The 19,188-nt window shown below is 36.5% G+C and overlaps 1 protein-coding gene across 2 annotated transcripts in view; it reads left to right on the forward strand.

The window, feature by feature from the left end:
• The window catches only part of pak1 (p21 protein (Cdc42/Rac)-activated kinase 1), a 55,203-nt gene that overhangs the window by 31,849 nt on the left and 4,166 nt on the right, over positions 1–19,188 (forward strand). Inside the window, exons 4-15 of one of the 2 annotated variants that reach the window (XM_017308397.2) lie at positions 2,137–2,231; positions 3,713–3,860; positions 4,049–4,086; positions 4,854–4,967; positions 7,660–7,900; positions 9,731–9,794; positions 10,992–11,040; positions 11,528–11,640; positions 15,792–15,909; positions 16,878–16,977; positions 17,798–17,994; positions 18,840–18,977. In XM_017308397.2, the coding sequence (XP_017163886.2) occupies positions 2,137–2,231; positions 3,713–3,860; positions 4,049–4,086; positions 4,854–4,967; positions 7,660–7,900; positions 9,731–9,794; positions 10,992–11,040; positions 11,528–11,640; positions 15,792–15,909; positions 16,878–16,977; positions 17,798–17,994; positions 18,840–18,977 (1,415 nt within the window). The remainder of the gene's footprint in view (positions 1–2,136; positions 2,232–3,712; positions 3,861–4,048; positions 4,087–4,853; positions 4,968–7,659; positions 7,901–9,730; positions 9,795–10,991; positions 11,041–11,527; positions 11,641–15,791; positions 15,910–16,877; positions 16,978–17,797; positions 17,995–18,839; positions 18,978–19,188) is intronic. The other variant, XM_081615041.1, reaches the window with a different exon arrangement.

Here is a 19,188-nt window from a genome sequence, read left to right on the forward strand (position 1 = left end):
CGCTCTGAATAACTCAGTCCATGATAATCTGCAGAGTTTTTTTTCCCTCCAGACCTGATGAAGATTATCAACGCGTTGTTTGTTAATCCTTATTAAAGCCGACGTGAAGGCTTAACTTTGATCTCAGCAGGTGTTGCTCCGGCTGCAGTTCTGACACACACACACACACACACACACACACACACACACACACACACACACCTCTCTCATTCAGCAGTAAACATGTTTATGTTTTATTTAATAATAAGTGTTGCTGTACATGAAAATAAGTCTTAAAAATAAAGTTTTTGCTTTTTCAAACTCACCTACAAGTTTAATATTGTTAAAATTGAAATAGGACTGAGTAATTTAAAAAAAGCATTTGGGCAAAATAAACAAATAATTGGATTAATAATGATCAATCAATTATTAGAATAATTACAAACTAATTTAGTAATTGATTAATCCTGAGCTGGAGCAAACAGACTCAAAAACACACTAGTAGTAATTAAGATAAAACTGTACAAACAAAATGTACAGTTTCAATTAAAGATTAGAAACCTTCTTTGTAAAGGAAAAAATCCTATGAAGCATCTTTTTCTAATTACTAATCAGTTAATAAAATGATCAACAGATCATCCCTGCACTATTAGAAATGTTATTTTAGCTGCAGATGAATCCACTGCTACAAATGATCAAACCTTCACTAAAAAACTGCTTTGTTGCAGTAAAATGTTTACTTTCTGTAAGAATAGGAATAATTATTTGTTTATTTGCATTTTTTATTTATTTCTGATGTTGCATAAAAAAATCTTAAGTGATTAAATGAGAAATCTCAGAATACTCCATTAGTAAAATAATCTTTAGCTAAAAAGCAGTTTTCAGATTTTAAAGTCTAAACGACTTTGTAACCGTTTGGGACAGTAAGTTTCTCATCTGCTCTTGACTTTCCATAAATGTGATTTGTTGCTTTTTGTAATCTTTTAGAGCTGTTCATGAATCCATGCTGTTTGCACGGTTACTGCTGTTTTGTTTGCCAAAAGGCAATTTAAGCTTAGCAATAACAAATTAGCCGCTCGCCTGTCAGCCTTCATAAGAGCACGTATCAGTGGTTAACCTGCGCATGAACCCAGTCAGGAGGATGACGACTTCCTCTTACCATTTTTATTATCGGAGTGGAAAATGATAGTTTAGCATCAAACTCAAGTTGAGGTAAGTTGCAGAGACTTTTTATTATGTCAAATAACGACCAAAGAGAGCGCTGCTGCAGAAGAAGTGAAGTCTCATGATCCTCTTCCTCTTCCACATAACTGAGCAATGAAGGCGTGAAACAAAAACACGGATGCCAGACGAGCTGTGCACACTTCTGCATGTGCACAGAGATCCGGATGAAAACTGTTTCAGGTGCTTCAGGTTGGAAAGCTTCAGCCTGCTGCGTTTGTAAAATGGCATTTTATTTTATTTCCTTTCCCTGTAATGTCATAAACTGTAGCTTTATCTACCAAAATAAAGCTACAGTCTGTGATCCACACTTGTATAAATATAGTTAAAATCTAATTTAATTCAAAAATACAGAATTGATCCCAAAGGGAAATTAAATTCAAGATTTGCCAAAGAGTTTTTGTAGATGTTGATGGCTGAGGGCAGGAAAGTTCTCCTGTAGCAGTCTGTGTTGCAGTCTGCCTGGAACAAAACCCTTTTACTTATTTATTTTTTTTAGGCTAATTTACGCCACATGTCCACATCCAGACATAGATTACCCATGATGCCTTGCAGCCGGCTGGTGGTCCTTGCATTGTTCGTCATCCCATGAGGATTTGGAGTTATGATTTCCCTCAGGAATAAATTACAACATATGGCGTCTCTGTCGTTATAATTCTCTCTCAAACTGCTCTTTATGTATTTTTTATGATTAATTCTCTCTTTTCTCTTTTATTGTCTTTTTTTCCTTTCTTCTTATTTATTCACTTACCACAAAGGTTTGTCCCATGAGGGATTTCTATTACTGCTGATTTAATAACCTGATGGCATCTTGGCCTTTTGAGGTCCGGTTTGCAACAAATCCATCTCAGTTTATGCCAGAAGAAAACGTCTGGGTAATCCTACTGAAATTAAAATATCCTTAAACTGTCCTGGTTCTCTTTTCTTTTCTTTCAGCCTATAGGAAGAAGGAGCGTCCTGAGATCTCTCTGCCGTCAGACTTTGAGCACACCATCCACGTCGGTTTTGATGCTGTTACTGGGGAGTTTACTGTAAGTCTGTTAACATTCCCCACCGAACGCCACTCTAATTATCGCCCCCAGAGCTCATTGCTGCGTGAATATTTGTGTGTTTGCTCGTGAGCTTGATGGAAGCAGACACACCGAATAAAAGTTTTTTAAAATAGTCCCATCAGACAAAGGCCATCTTGTTGAGCTGAGTCACTTGATCCGCCTGACCAAGCTCTTTTATCTGCAAGTCCAACGCTGTGTGCAAAACTAAAAAAAAAACTCCCATCTTCTCTGTGAGTGCATGATTATTGTTTCCTTGTTTGCATTCTGGGTCACAGTTCAGTGATATATGTGCATGCAAAGAGTCCTCACTGTCTGCTAAACAGGCAGCGGCGATTAGCAAAGCATGGGTGGAAAATGAAGGAAAGGTCAGAGGAGGGATGGAGTGATGGAGCAGAAACTGAGCGGCTTTGTGATGGACTGATTCTGACAGAAGAGAGTGAGAGAAGGAGCAGGAAAACAAGGAGATGTGACCCAGTTGCTTCACTGAGGTACAAATGCAACAAGACTGCTGTGTTATACATCCTTCCTGGGTTGGGAGGACAGCACTTATACAATAAGTCCATCCTTTATTGTCATCTGCAGACTGTTTTTTATTTTTACTTTGAGGTATCTTCACTCCAGTCTGATTACCTGATCATGACAGCTTAAAAAACTAATTTTAGACAAACGTCAAACAAAAGAAGACTCAGCTGAAGAAAAAAGTCTCCATCTGATTAACACGTTTTCAGGAAGTGGGGCTCTTGAAAGTGACCTAGTTAAGAGAGATTTCTCAGAAAATGGTCAGGAATAACTGGTCTGAAAGAAAATTAAAAAAACTTTCAGAAAGTCTGAAAACTATTGAATTGAAATAGTAAGTTTTCCTAACAAGACATTGCAAAACTTCAATGCAACAGAATTTGGGCTTTTTAATCAATTGTCATAAAAAACATAAAAATAAAAATATGGTTAACTAAAAAGTTAGTTGTTTTCACCCTAAAGCAATAATTATAAACATCAGCAGTGCTAATGCTAAAACGCTAACTTCAGTTCAAAGTATATCTGCCGTTGAAAGACTACAACACTCAAACACCAATTTAATTATAACTTAGATGTTCTATAATGACCTTAGATATTGTTTTAAGTTTTTTTTTCACTCTGCTGTCAGTTTTATTTTGCTCCTGTTTGGGGAAAAAGAAAGAAAGACAACCCACTTCGAAATAAGAGCATGAGTAAAATACCAAATGTAGTTTAATTCAAATAGTTAAATTTGGACAGCTTTTGTTTTTCAAGCTGATTAGAATCACAATTAGAAAACTTTATCAATCACCTCACAGCGAGCAAAAGTAGCTCATTCCTGATTGGCCCAGTGTGAAATGCTGGTTAAATTTTGGGTTTGAATGAAGCTGAATGGCTGCCATGCAGTTGCTTTAGATTGTAAATACAAATGAGTGTATGAAGTAATAACTGTGTGTGTTTTGCAGGGCATGCCGGAGCAATGGGCCCGGCTGCTGCAGACGTCCAACATCACCAAACTGGAGCAGAAGAAGAATCCTCAGGCCGTCCTCGACGTCTTAAAGTTCTACGACTCGAAGGAAACGGCCAACAGCCAGAAATACATGAGCTTCACAGGTATGAGAACACAACGCTTTATTTATAGAAACGGAGACAACAGTTTAAAACTTGGAGAAGCTTTGTCATTGCATAAAATGAAGCAGGATTAATCGGCAGATTAAAATGTTTTTGCTTTACGTCTAACATTAACCTCCAGACTTAAACCAAGCGATGCGAGAAAAGTTTTTATTTTTATCTCCCTGCAGATAAAACTGCAGACGCCTTCAACTCCTCCATCATAACGGTAAGAATAATTCTGTTATTAGAATTAGTCACAAGCTGTAAAACTTGTATAAATGATCTCTGTTAATTATTCCCTAGTATTCTGATAGAAGTATATATTTCACCTCCTGTAATCTTAGTGTATATATTGTAAAGATCTTTAAAAAGCCTTTGATAATCATAATTTCACCTTCAAAATTCGCTACGTTTACCTAAGTGTGAGCTTTGGGGATTTTCTTCTAACTTCTTGTAACATTTATTTTATTGGATCTGATTGGTTGAAAGATTGCGCTCATTCACCCTGAATAAGACGCCATCGTTTTGCCCAAATTGTAAACATTGTCTGACGGACGCCCCCAAACCAAACGGCTGAACAAAGAGAGAGGGAGGCGCTCGTTGAGATGCTCTCTTCCTCCCTGCACTGTGAATCAGCATCTTTTCCTCCTTCCGCCGTTTGCCTGCCTGCAGCTTGGCCACGGGCCGAGCCTCTGAGCATCACACAGACACCGGGACAGAACAGAGCGCGGCTCCAGGAGCCCGACCTGAGCCGGGCTTTCAGACGCCTCCCACCATGAGCAAGTTGGACAGACGAGAGGCAGGTTGAGTCGAGCAACAAGCAGAGGAGGGAAGTTGAGCTGAAGATAGGCAAGAGAACGGCAGCGTGATGAGATTAAGAAGCAGCAGAGGAAGTGACAGCAGGAAGCAATGCTGGGCCTGGTGTCCATGATCGCTCATGCAACCGTAAAGTCACTGAGGCTCCGCCCATTCCTCCCCTGTGACATCACGCAGAGCTCCAAGGCCGTGTCGGAGATGCCCGCCGTAGCAACCGTGTCCGAGGATGAAGACGAAGACGACGCCGAGCCCCCGCCGGTGATCGCCCCTCGTCCTGAACACACCAAATCGGCAAGAAACAAACACGCTTTCTTTATCGTTTTTTTAAATTCATGCATCCTTTAAACTTTAGTCAAAAACTCAGCCATAAACCTGTTTTCGTACAAAAATATTTTTATACATATTTATTGAAACAGTCGCCTATACGAGTACCTCTCCTAACTTCTAACTAGAAACAACCAATCAGAGCCAGGAGGCGGGTCTTAGCGCTGTCAATCACCCTCCATGTGGCGTAGAGCCTATCATGAATGCTTCTGCTAGTTAGCATAGCATCCAATCATGGCGGATAAACAGTTTTCCTGCAACGGTAAGTTGTTTTCCCTTATTTAGCACATTTAGCAGCAAGTTCAAGAGATTGATTGACAGCACTAAGAACCTCCTTCTGTCTGTCTCTGATTGGTTGTTTTTGGTCGAGAGGCAATAATTATTCAAGGAGAAAGTGGAGTAGATCGATTTTATTTTCACAGATTATCTGTCATAATTTCAACTTTCATAACATGGTGACAGTTTTAACAAATATATAAAAAAAACTTGTTTTTATAGAAGTTACATGCTGCAGCTTTAAAACTTTACATTTGAAAGTTTTTTTCTCACAAAGTAAAGAAAAATACGATGGTTAAAATGATCCTCAAAATGCCTCTGAGGCTGAACAAAACCCTGTTACATCCATCATTTTAACTCTACACACGAACTATTTCTACTGCAGAAAATGAAACGACTGCTGCAATTTTAATTAATTTAGAGGAAACAAGAAGTCAGTTTTCAGTCATATCCGTGTCTTTTTTCTTTTTTTCTTTTTTTCTCTGACTGAACATGTTCCAAGTGGAGTGATTGTCGGTATAATAAGAAGACAAAGCCTTCAGTGTTTAGATCAGTCACAGGGAAACTCAGGTTTTTATAGGGAAACTCTTTCAAAGAAGCTCTTTGTTCTCCTGCAGGTCAGGTGAGGAGTGTTAAAACTTTTCCTTACCGTTCAGCTCAGATTTTACCTTTTGTCTTTTTTAACTTGTTCTTCATAACTGATCTGTTCTTTAGTTATGAAGATGTGTACTGAACATATTACAGTTTTAAATGAAGCTGCCAAGTTAAGATTATTTAAATAAATTGTAACAAGTTGGACTTTTAAAATGTTGCGGTGTAAAATAAAACGATACATTGAGATACCTTTTATTCAGTGTAGCAGTTTATTAAATGTGAAAAATGACTCAACTGTAGTAGCGAAGATTAAAAGAAAAATCTTGTATGTGTGATTTAGTGACACCTTGTGGTAAAATCTACAAACTCCAACCAAATTAATTTGATCTTAAAGATGTTAGAAACTAAATCTTAGTTAAAAAAAAAAAGTTACATGTTGTATTTCTATAATCCTCTGTTAATAGAGCCAAGGGAACAGCTGGATACTTGAGATAGATTATACTATTTATAAAGACAAAAAAAAAATAAAAAATAAAAGCATATTGACACTTGATTAAAAAAATCAAATCATGAAAATATTTTTTGTTTGTTTGTTCAAAAAAACTCCATATTAATTTTCAAGTATTATATGTTACAGGACTGAATTATCTGTTGAATTAATTAATTAACATCATGAAAACATCCAATAAATATTACTTTTCCTCAAATGTCATAATCAAAATCATTTAGTAAATTTATATCAGATATGTCGATCCAGTTTTTATGAATCAAAGAAAACCCTAACCATGTTGGTTTTTAGCCCTGATTTAAAGGAACTCGGTGTTTCTGCATCTTTGCGGTTTTCTGAAAGTTTGTTCCAGATTTGTGGTGCATAGAAGCTGAACTTTGTTAGAACTGTCTGCATTCATAGAGAGAAACAACATAAACCAACCTGAAGTCTTACTGTAAAATACACAACCTTATGAAAGTAAACATTTTAAGAGTTAAAATGTAAAATGTACTAATGTACGCCGATCTTTCCTTACACACACACACACACACACACACACACACACACACAGACTGGTGGTGGTGGAGAGGCTGCTTCCACGGCGCCATTAGGGTTTCCATGGCGATGACTTTTTAATGCAACTGAGTCCCACCATCTCAAACATGCCTGCATTTTCTTAATACTGACCGACTTTTCTCATCCTGATGGTCCTAAAACCTAAAATATCTGTTTTTTAAAAACTATTCAGAGCTTTTTCTGGACTTTATCAGTCAGAAAACGTAGCAAAAACTATTGAAAGTTGGTTTAAAGTTGCTTATTGCTATCAAGATTTAGAAATATTAAGCAAATGTTGAACTTGCCCTTAAAGCCTGGTAATGAGTCTAAATTGCTGTTTTCTATTTGTTCTCTCAATTTATCTTCAGTTACGTCTTGATTGAGTTAATTTTTTATCATCCTTTCATAGATTTCTTGTTTCTTGCTAAAATAAAACTTGGCTAAAGATCTTCTCTAAATTACAAGAGAGTATTAAAGTTATGCTAAGAAAATAAAAAAATTATAAAGTTACAAGAATAAAGTCATAATATTACAAGAATAAAGCCATCGTACTATTCCAACAATATTCTGATTCATTATCATATTATTTCAAATTTATTCTTGTAATATTATGACTTTCGTAATTGTACTTTTTAAAAAATTTTTCTTGGTAAGGCCCTAAGTACTAAATTGCTGCAAACATTTTAAAGCATAATTTAGTGTAAGCGCGTTGTTTAATCCAGTTTAACCTGTTTGTGTCGTCAGATTTACACCCGCTCAGTGATCGAGCCGTTCCCTCCTCCTTCCACCAAAGATGCAGCCACTTCCCCCATCATCCCACCGATACCCGCTGCCGCCGCCGCCGCCGTTACCCCCGCCCCACCTGCAGAGGCAGCTCCCAGCAGCCCCCCCAGTGCAAGCCCCGCCCCCGGCCCGTCTCTGCCCCGCGCACAAGATAAAAACAAGAAGAAGAAGATGTCTGACGAGGAGATCCTGGAGAAACTACGTAAGTCTGGCTGCTTCTGTTCTGGTTCACACTGCTGCACAAGACTCTGCAAAAACACAAAATATTACCAAGTCACTGTGTTTAGTGTCCAGTCCAAATATCTTATTACACTTTAAATAAGACAAGACTAACTCACTAGTAACTTTTCAGCAATGATATTTAATCTAATCTATCCAAATACTGATTATGCATCTTTATACTACTTTATTGATGATAAAAAAAAAGTTCAATATTTTCTACTTTTTTAGAGCATAAAAGCTAACTTAAATGTCACTTTTCAGCAAGAAATAGCATCTTGTTTCAAGTAAATAATTCCTTAAAAGTGATGAAAAGTTACTGGTTCAACTGACAGATTATTTCACTTTTAACATGGGAAAAATTAGTTATTGTAGCTGAAATAATCTTCCTTTTGTACTAGTATTCTTTTAATCAGTATTACAGAATTAATGACTTAAACATGCTCCTAATTATTGCTGAAAAGTTACTTGTAACTTGGTTTTATTTATTTCATATTTACTAAGATATTTGTACTAGAACCTAGACTTAAAATACTGGTCAGTATTGTGTGTTTTTGCAGTGCACAGATCCAGAATGAAAGATGGAGCCGTTTTTCCTGACTGCAGACTGAGAGCTGCTGCTGCTTTCTGTCTTATCAGATGTTGTTTATCACTTTGTTTTCTTCTGGGAGCAGATTTTAAGTTTATTTTAAGGTTTTAATCGAGCTGCTGCTGACTTCTACAACTCCTCTGTTATTTAAACAACATTAAACAAAGTGCATCTGGGATGAAAGTACTTTATCTGCTAAAAAAAGCTCATGTTGTGCAGTTTATTTATTGTTTTCTCAGTTATATTTACTCAGGTTTATCTGATTTATCTTCCAGTAATTTTCTTCCTTAACATTAAAGCAGCTTATTTTCCCAGAAATGCAGAAAGTTTTTGACCAAAGTGTTTTTAGTTAATCTAATGTTTACGAATGAAATGCTTAGCATTTCTAATTTTAGATCAGAGGAAGCAGCAACATTGGCATTAAGAGGGTTAATTTGATTCTTAGGAATCTGACAATTAATTAAAAAAAATATCATCCCTCATTGTTTCCTGCTCAGTGAATTTTACCAACTTTAATGATTAAGCTGCAGCGTTTTGTTTGAGCTGAACTTCTGGTCTATTTTTAGCTGTTCTCCCTAACAACTGGGCAACAAAGAGACTAAAAATGCAGCTCAAATAAAAAATAATAAAACTTTACTCCCCTGATAAAATGCTGTGATGTATATTAGTGATGTTGTTTGGATAAATCTGTATATTTTTAAACCATGCGCCATGCCTGTTCAGATGTGCTCAGGTCTCCCTCTGCTGGTAAGAGCAGGAAACTGCTTGTCCTTCCGCTTCTGATTGACAAACTTGACCCCGCCCACTCCTGCTCAATCCTCAAATCTGATTGGCTGTTCGTTCTCTCCGTCATCACTTGTTCTTTCCAAGAATTAATCCTCAAATCTTTCCTGCTGTTGACAATTTTTACTCTTCAGCTGTTTTCCTGCCTCTTATGTTTGTGTGTTTTTTAATTTAAACTATTTTTATATTATTTTCCTTCAATATTTTTTTCCCTTTGTTTTGCATGCAGCGTTAAAGTTAATGAGTTTGACAGACTTGCTGTAGAGTAGTTTCCAAATGGATAGAAAATCACTTTACTTTTCTGTCCAATAAAATCATCTTTAAATTATCATTAAAAACTCTTTTTTATTATTGTTTTCTGGAGGTCTTTGTGCTGCTTCTGTTTTTACATCCTCATTAAGTTAATTTCTGCTGCTTTTGTCTTTTCTTTTCTCTTCTCAGGGACAATTGTTAGCGTGGGAGATCCCAAGAAGAAATATACTCGGTTTGAAAAAATAGGACAGGGGTGAGTGCTTTATTAAAACATGATAATTACGTAAAGCTTAGTCATTAAAAAAAACCTACCGTATTTTCCACACTATAAGGCGCACCTAAAAACCTTCAATTTCCTCAAAAGCCGACAGTGCGCCTTATAACCCGGTGCGCCTTATATATGGACCAATATTGAGCCACAACAGGTCTAGCCACAACAGGTCTAGCAACTACGGTAAGCAGCCGCCGACTTCATCTTCCCTGTAGAAGAAGAAGTGTGCGGTGCATGCTGGGATAGTTGTCAGAACGCTGGTTTGTTAATAAAGTTTGATAATACGATAATAAATTTAAAGCCAGGGGGCGGAGGGGGGTGGGGGGAGAAGAAGAGAGGCAGAGACTGCATGCAGCAGCAGCGTTTCGGTTGGTCTGTGTTACCCAGAAAGCAGTTGGGCACAATATCGCAACACCAACACCGTGAGTGAAACAATGACTGGGGCAGACTATTATATAAAGCACTCTGGGAATCACTTCTTTACAAATGTGTATGTGCAATAATAGAGTACGGAACAAATTGGCAACCCAAACTGAAGCGTCTATTCTATGCGCCTTATAATGCTTTATATATGAAAAAAGTTTTAAAATAGGCCATTCATTGAAGGTGCGCCTTATAATCCGGTGCGCCTTATAGTGCAGAAAATATGGTAAATAATTAACCGTCAACATGCTTTTAATGAATTTTCCACAACTTTGTTTTAGGCCTAGTCCACACATAGCCAGATATCTGAGAAAATAAATAAATTTTTATGCATTTTGGTGTTTTTGTATCACTTAAAATGATTATTTATAAAACAAATGCCTCTCTGTCGGTACACGTTGATACAGAGTGTAATGTCATAGTGGTAGATTTATTTATTAAAATAGTTTTAAGGAAAATACAACTGTTTATTATTTGAATCAAAGTTAAATTAACTTGTGTATTTTCTAAGATATAAATTATTATACACTTATAGATGGGATTTCATAGTGAAAACATAATTTGCTTTTTGTCTGAAGGAGTTTAAATATTTTTCATTTTATTTTTCTGAGCTATTCAGAAAGATTTGTCTTTATTGTAAAAATAAATATTGTTTCTAATTCTAAAATACATGTTGATCTTTTCTTAAATACCATAATTTTATTTTGCCTCCAGCTCGTCTAAACTAGACCTTTCTCCCTTTCCTTTCCCTTTTAGCGCCTCTGGTACGGTGTACACAGCTATAGACATCGCTACAGGACAAGAGGTCGGTTTGTTTTCTTCTCTTTCAATTTGTAACAAAAAAGCCAAACAAAAATACTTAAAAAAAATAAAGTTATCTTTGAAAGATAATGCATTTCTGATTATTACATTAAGAAAACCAGCTACTTTTGATATTTTGTCAAGCAAAGTAGAAAAACCACCCGAATAAAATGTTTGAAAATGTAGTTGAAATTAAAAATAAAAATCTAGTTTGAAGTTTCTAATGAGACATGTAAAGTGAATGTCGGTTCATTTTACGCTTTTAATTAAAGCAAAACTGCACAAAGAAGAGAAACTGAGTTCAGGTGAAGTTCACACAACAGAAAGATGCAACATATTTAATTTCTCAAAACATCCTGGATTATATCATAGCTAATCCGTCAGTTTCACCCTCAGGATTAGCCCACTTCACTCCATAAAAACTCCTTGCACCTCCTCACGGTTTTTTTTTTGTTTTTCAATGTTTTTCTTGTATTGTTCTTTCCTGTCAGGTTGCCATTAAACAGATGAACCTGCAGCAGCAGCCAAAGAAAGAGCTGATCATCAACGAGATTCTGGTGATGAGGGAAAACAAGAACCCAAACATTGTCAACTACCTGGACAGGTTAGCTCTCGCAGCACAGCCTTAGGCTGAGAATATGTGGGAAGGAGATGGTAGCGAATGCTTTTAGCTGTTAGATTAGGCTTTCTAACATTGACTCCAGCTAAAGTTGTTTAGTGGTGACAAATGGTAGATATAGCAGTTAGCATACTCACATGTAATATACCAGTGGAAGGCTAAACCTAAAGCACAAAACAGCTAACATTAAAACGCTACACCAGAGTGATATTTAGTGGAAGCTAATGCTAAAGTTGGAATCAGATACTTACTCCAACTAAAGTTGTTTAGTGGCGACAAGTGGTAAATTTAACACAGTTTGCATTCTCCAGGGCTTGAAGAGTTCCGGCCGGGGGCCGGATTTCCGGCTTTTGACCAAACGGTCCGCCTCAACCAAACTTGTCTCCGGGCTTAAAGAGCTCCGTCTACAAAGATGTCTGCCAATTAGAATTCTAGCTCCTGTGTTCTTGACCAATGACTGTAAAACGGTTTGTAGAAAAGAAGCGCATGCATTCGGTTCAGCGGTTAAATCAAATGCGATATGAAAGAAGATGGAGTTTGTCTCACCCGGTAAAGAAATATGTTTACTTGAGAAAGGAATTAAAAACAAGTGGCGCTGGGCATGGCTAGAGAAAAGGGGACAAGCGGGAAGCTGGCGGAAAGTTTTACAACAGGGGGCGCTGGGATTCCTTTGGGGGGCGTTTGGTTGAAGGTAAACTTTACACCTTACAATCACAACAATACCAGTTTAGACTTTGAGCAACTTGCTAAAACTGTATTTCGTAGCGTTCATTTTATAGCGTTAACACCGGTGCTGTAAGTTGTCCGGTATGAAACAGGTGTGATAGAACAACGGTACCGCAGCACTTTTAAATTTCAATAATCAGAATGCAGAAATTGTTTCCGTTGTTTTAAAAGGTTTATGTCAGTCTGGCTTTTCCCCATCGATACGCTTCCCAACCGCCCTGCATCATACGGGGTAAAAAAAAAAAAAACTGAGGCGCACATTGCTCAAAACTCTGAAACAGAAGAAGCGGGACATAAAACGGAGCGACGAACTAGATGTGAATTATGGCATAAAAACAGAATCCAACGCTGAACAGTGAAAAATCAACACATGATGTGAAACATATGATTAGGCGGCGCAGCAGGTGATGAGTGAAGATTACTGATGGTCAATAAACGATAAAATAAATCTAGCAACAGGAAAGAAACTAAAGTGGACATAGAAATAAACCAAGAGAGGATAATACTAATCAAAGGAAACTAATTGGAAATGAATGAAGAACAAAATGCAAGAATAAACTAAGAAACTAAAGTAAATACAGAGGAATAAGCTGGTATGGCAAGACATTTCGAGCAATAATTAATACAGAGACTGTATGGCAAGAGTAAACAGACACTATTTCCAGATAAAAGGTAAAATAATATTGTTGAAATGTCATGGGTTTGTTGAGACCACATCTAGTACTGAGAATAAATATATCTTACAGACCATAACAGTAAAGAACTGATCACTTATTTATGTTTTTAACTAGATTTGATATATTTATTTATTCAATATTATTTTTCATGTCAGTGTTAATGTCATGAGGCTGATGACTCCATGACACTTTGAATTTGACTCATTAGGATTTGATTAAGAACCAGATTTGTTCTTTGTAATTTCTGTCCAGTAAAACTATTAATCTATAAATCAATAGACAGGTCTATATAAAAATATAATCCATGTTTCAGTCTCATATTTGTATGGCATTAAAAGGACCTGGAACTTTAGTTTTTCCACTGAAAGCTCTGGTTTGCACAATAAATGCCATGTGGGTGAAGTTTTATGGATGATACTCTGATGTCCCATTCTCCTGAAGGCAGCACAGAGCTGCACCACCAGAAACTGACAGAAACACTGAAGAGAAGAAGAGCTATGATTAATGTGGTTACAGTTCTATCCATGTTTTAATGTTGCAGAGCTCAGTCGTTTTGCAAATAGATCAAATTTAAACTGGCATGTTGTTCATCTTTTATCTGGTCATTTTGTGGAATATATAACAACTAGAAAATGGCAAAGAATAAGAATATTTTATCCACTCTGACTGGCTGCTGTGAGGCCTACCAATTTTAACTTGAATGTTCATTAAATTTTTCGTAGACGCTTGTGAAAATAATTTCTATTTCCATGGCTTTTTTGTTCTCTGGGAAATTATCTTGATGATAAATACAGAAACGAGCATAAAAATCAAAACATCTACAATAGTGATAGTTATATTAATAATAAAATAATAGTCAGTACAAAGTAGGGTGGGTAAAGGCTAGGGGGGCGCTGGCCCAAAAAAAGTTGAGAAACTGATTTAGTTGGTAATGTTGCATGTTCTAAATTACTTGCTAAAACATTGACTGAAAGGACTCTTATTTAATGTTGAGGGATATTTGCCTGTAAGGCAAACCTTTAGGGCACAGACATAATTTTGTTTTGAGTTGAAATGTACTGAAGTCTAAACTGTGGCAATAGCAACGGTATAGTTAATTTCTGTCATAACTATAAGTTTCAGGCTCAGGATTTTTTTTTTACTTAAAGCCCTGATTCTCGCATCTACTATACCAATAATGGGAATGGCTAATTAAAATGTTAGCTACACTAAACCTTAAGCACTAAAACTAAACTCCTACATCAACATGGTATTTAGCGAAAGCTAATGCTAATGTGCTAACGTAAATTCAAATTCTACCTGCCATTGAAAGACTAAATATTTTTTAATGCCCTTAGATATTGTATTTATGTTTACATTTTGTTCTCTACTTTCTGCATCTCATTTTGTTCCATTTATGTTTGATGTTTGAAGTAAATTTATTGGGATGAAAACAGAAAAGGAAACAGATCTTCACCCACTGCAAGAAGTTCATGTTCACGCTCTTATTTTGAAGAATTTTTATCGGTTGAAAACCAAAGCTTCAACACAGATGTCAAACTTTATTCAATTTAAAGTTGTCAGTTGTCTCAGGAAGTGATTTGAAGTTTGAGGTAGTTTATTTGTTTTTTGAGACTAACCAGGGTTAAACTCCTTTATTTGTTTAATTTTTTCCAAACAATTGACCTGTTTACGTGTTTAAAAAGTAGAGACTTGGTTACGTATTCTCTGACCTCTCTGGGAGGTTCCAGCGTCCAGAAACACCTGAACGATGTAGAAAGTGACGGGTCCAAACACTCGGCCCTGATGCTTTCCCTTTACGCCCAGAGAGTTGCTCTGGGAAGTTTCAGGAAAACATCCAAAGAGCTGTTTTCTCTCTTTTTCGCCGCCCAAACTCTGAGTGGTAACCATGCGTCTGTGGCATGTCTGGTTGTCATAGCAACCTGTCTGATTGCAACACACCGAGCAGTCAGGTGCCGGCGCTGTCGTCTCCATGGAGACAGCATTTCCCTGTTGCCGTGTTTTATGTGTTTGTTCTCGACTGTGAAACGGCTCAGCAACATAAATCTGTTTAGAGTCGCATTTCATTTCGGTGCGGTAACGCTGGACCGCTGCTTTCTGGCCAAACGCCAATGAATCTTTACAAGTTCAGAAAACATTTAAATATTAAAGCCTAACCCTAATCCTTGCCCTTCTCTGATGTTGGACAGATAAGTGTATTCTAGTGTTTTCTTTTGAGAGGTGATTTAGTTTTTATTCTCAGAGGTGCTGAGACATAGATAACAGCATATTCTTCTCTTTTTGATAAAATTTTATTATGATTATTATTATGAAGACAAAAATATGAAAACACAAAGTTTACTTATAAAATGTAGTTGATGTTTTGATTTATAGAACATTTTTTAATTTATTAAACCCAATTTGCTGATGATTTACATTTAAACAGACTTACTTTCACTATTAAGTTACATATTAATTTTGTAATATTTTATTTTAATTTGGTTTTAACTAGTCTTATAAGGTAGTCTTATACCTTATTAGACAAAATAAACTATTATTATTACTATATTCTGCCTTACTTTGACTTTAAGTAGTCTTATGGGTATGTTGAACGGTGCCCCTAAATAAAATTAATTATTATTGTTCTTGACATTGCGTTACAGATGTTTCTTTTTTAACATCTGGAAACTTTCAGATATATATTTTTTGTGTTAATCAGAGCAGCTCATTGTATTGTTTTGTGTCGTGGTGTAGCTACCTGGTCGGCGATGAGCTGTGGGTGGTGATGGAGTACCTGGCTGGAGGTTCGCTGACTGACGTCGTCACGGAAACCTGCATGGATGAAGCTCAGATTGCTGCTGTGTGCAGAGAGGTAGAAAAATAAATACCTAAATGTCAAGCGTTTGGTTTATAAAGACAGTTTTCATGGGGTGAACGGTTATATAAAGCCCTGATCTTTAAAGAAATGCCTAACAGTTAGCTAACCAGTAAAAATAAACAGGATTTCTTAACAGTTATTGTTTTAGTCAATCAAATAATTTACATCCAAATGTAAATTATTTAAGATGCATAGAGGGTGTTGAGCATTTTGCATGCTATTTCTGACTCAGTCCTGGATCCCATTCATGTTCAAAGAAACATGCCTTAGAAAGTAAGTAAGTAAATTTTTTATTTTTTTAGCACCTTTCACAGATAAAAACACAAAGTTCTTCAAAACACGTCGGAAAAGCACATCAAACACAACATGAAATTAAATTGAGCTTTGTTTTTAAATAAGCAATTTAAAACATGTTTAAACTGACACAAAGTTGCACTTAACATTAATCATATTTAATTCTAGATAACCGCCTGATATGCAGCAGGTTTGATCACATTTTCACAAGCATCATATTTGTAAATTAGAATGACTAAAATTGTATGTCTTAATTGTTGATAAGCAAAATAAATGAGTGTGGTACGAACACTCGTCCCTGGGGAACTCCTCCAGCCACATTGGGCCAAAAGGAGAAAAGACGACACCAGGCTCCTCAGTCCAGTGCAGATCACATAAACCTGGTCAAATGTCCACAGCTCAGATTTGTAGGGGCAGATAATCTGACTTACACAGGTAAGAAACACATGTTGGGAAGAGGTGCATTCCAATTCTACATTAGTGAGTTTGTTGTTGTTTAGAATCTAAATGGAACTCAGCCCTGGTCAGGATCCATGTTTCCTTCAGTGCTGCCTTGAATTAGTTTCAATTAATCTTAATCAAAAGCAACATTCTTCATAAGTAGGTTAATTTCAGGTAACTATAAATGTTGTGTATTTTTTTAATGTTAGTTTATGTTTTCTGTGCAGTGTCTGCAGGCGTTGGAGTTCCTCCACTCCAACCAGGTCATCCATCGAGACATCAAGAGCGACAACATCCTGCTGGGCATGGACGGCTCCGTGAAGCTCAGTCAGTGTCACGCCTTCACTTCCTGTTTCCTCTTTCACAAAACAACTCCGCTCTGTTTCAGAGAAAGTTTCTCTTTCTAAAGTTTGTTTCCTTCATTCTTTGTATCCATCTTCCTTTCTTTTTGTTTTTTTTTCTTTCCTTTTGTTCTTTTTCTTTCATTTTCAGTCTTTATTTTGTCTTTTTCCTTCTTTTTTGTTGTTTCTTTTCTTTTTGAGTTCTTTCTCTTTTCTGTCTTTCTTTTTTCTTCCTTTAGTTCTCTTTATTTTTCTTTTTTATTCTTCCGTCTTTCTATTTTCTGTCCATTCTTCTATTCTTTCTTTTTCTTTCCTTTTTCTTGCTTTTTATTTTTTCTTAGTCTTTTTTTTCCTTTTCAATTTTTTTCATTATTTTCTTTTTTCCATATTTTATTTATTTCTTCATAAATTCTAAATGAACTTTAGTATTTTATATTTTATAACTATTGAAGACCTGAGAAAAATGTGGGTTTCTTGGGGGAAAATGTCTGGAAACCATGGAAACCGTTACCAAGGCGATGCCCTCTCATAAACCCCAGCTCAGGGAAATGCAGCCTTTCATAATAAACAGAGGTGTGGAGGGAAAATCACAGCCATGTTGGTTTGGTTGGCAGCTCAGGGTTGTTACAGTGGTGGGTTTACTGTAACCCCTCTTTGCTCTCTACATGCACTCCCATTTATTTGCTTCTTTTAGCAAAATGCCTCTTGTACAAATATTTAACTTGCCACATTAAACATAGGAAGTTATTTACCTGAACTTTGGAAGGTTTAACTGAGGTCCGGCTCTTTCTCTCTCTACTTCCCAGCCGACTTTGGATTCTGCGCCCAGATCACTCCGGAGCAGAGCAAGCGCAGCACCATGGTGGGGACTCCTTACTGGATGGCTCCGGAGGTCGTGACCCGGAAGGCTTATGGGCCCAAAGTGGACATCTGGTCCCTGGGCATCATGGCCATCGAGATGGTGGAGGGGGAGCCGCCGTATCTGAACGAGAATCCCCTCAGGGTGAGACCCGGGGCTTCAGACTTAACTTAAAATCAAGTTAAAAGCATATTTTATGTTTAGTTTTAGGTATTTTTTAGAAGAAATATAGTGACGGTGTCCTTCTAAAGGGTTAATCTGTGATATTTTACTACTTAACATTAAGATTTTTAGCTAACAGAGAAAGATTTTACAGCTTACAATAGTCAAAAATGACCTTTTACATCACAAAGTTAGGAGGATCTTTTATTATTTAATGATTAGAAGTTGTGGTTTATTGACTCAAAGTCAATGAATTGTGTGAATTACTTAACAAACACCATGACTACGTCTGTCATGATGACACATTTTGCTGGACGATAAATTGTCCCAGAAGTTATTGCAATAAATATGGTTGTTTTCAGACCATTTTCAATAAATATAATGATGCCAAAATGGCACATTCTCAAAGATCAATAAACTTTAATTTCTATTGAATATTTAACACTGTAACTGGAAGGCATTTTAAATATCCAAAATAAATAAACAAAACAATAAATAAAATTAATTATGAAGTCTGGTTGAGTCCAAAACACCAGACTGAAGATTTCATCATCCAGTTTTTGGTAGAAAGAGAAAAGCAATGAATCAGGCAAATGGAAACTATTGATCTCCTTTCAATTTATCATGAAATTAATTGATTTATTGTTTATTACAACATAATTTATCTCATTGATGCCACAATTTAGTTGAAGGACGTGCAGATTTTAATTCAGGTCAATTCGAGGTTAACCACTAGATGGCAGTAAAGTAAAGCTACTACAACTTCAAGCGTCTGTTTGCATTTTGGGGGAAAAAAACGAATAATGTTGCTTTTCTTCTTCTTTTAGGCGCTGTATCTCATAGCAACCAACGGGACGCCGGAGCTGCAGAACCCAGAGAAACTGTCCACCATATTCAGAGACTTCCTGAACCGATGTCTGGAGATGGACGTGGAGAAACGAGGATCCGCTAAAGAACTACTGCAGGTACAGCCGGGTCCAGTGTGTTCATGAGAAAAACAAAACCAAGCAAAACTAGAGAGATGCTGTAGCTTCATTCTAAATAAATTACTAATCAAGTCATGAAAAATAAATTCTGGGACAATAAACTGTCCCAGAATTTATTCTGATAGATGATAATATTGTTTTGAAACCATTTTCAAGTAACATATTGATAATGGTGTATCAATATCAGTAT

The sequence above is a fragment of the Poecilia reticulata genome, chromosome 13 (assembly GCF_904066995.2).
Source record: "Poecilia reticulata chromosome 13, P_reticulata-male-v2, whole genome shotgun sequence".
Classification (NCBI taxonomy): Eukaryota; Metazoa; Chordata; class Actinopteri; order Cyprinodontiformes; family Poeciliidae; genus Poecilia; species Poecilia reticulata.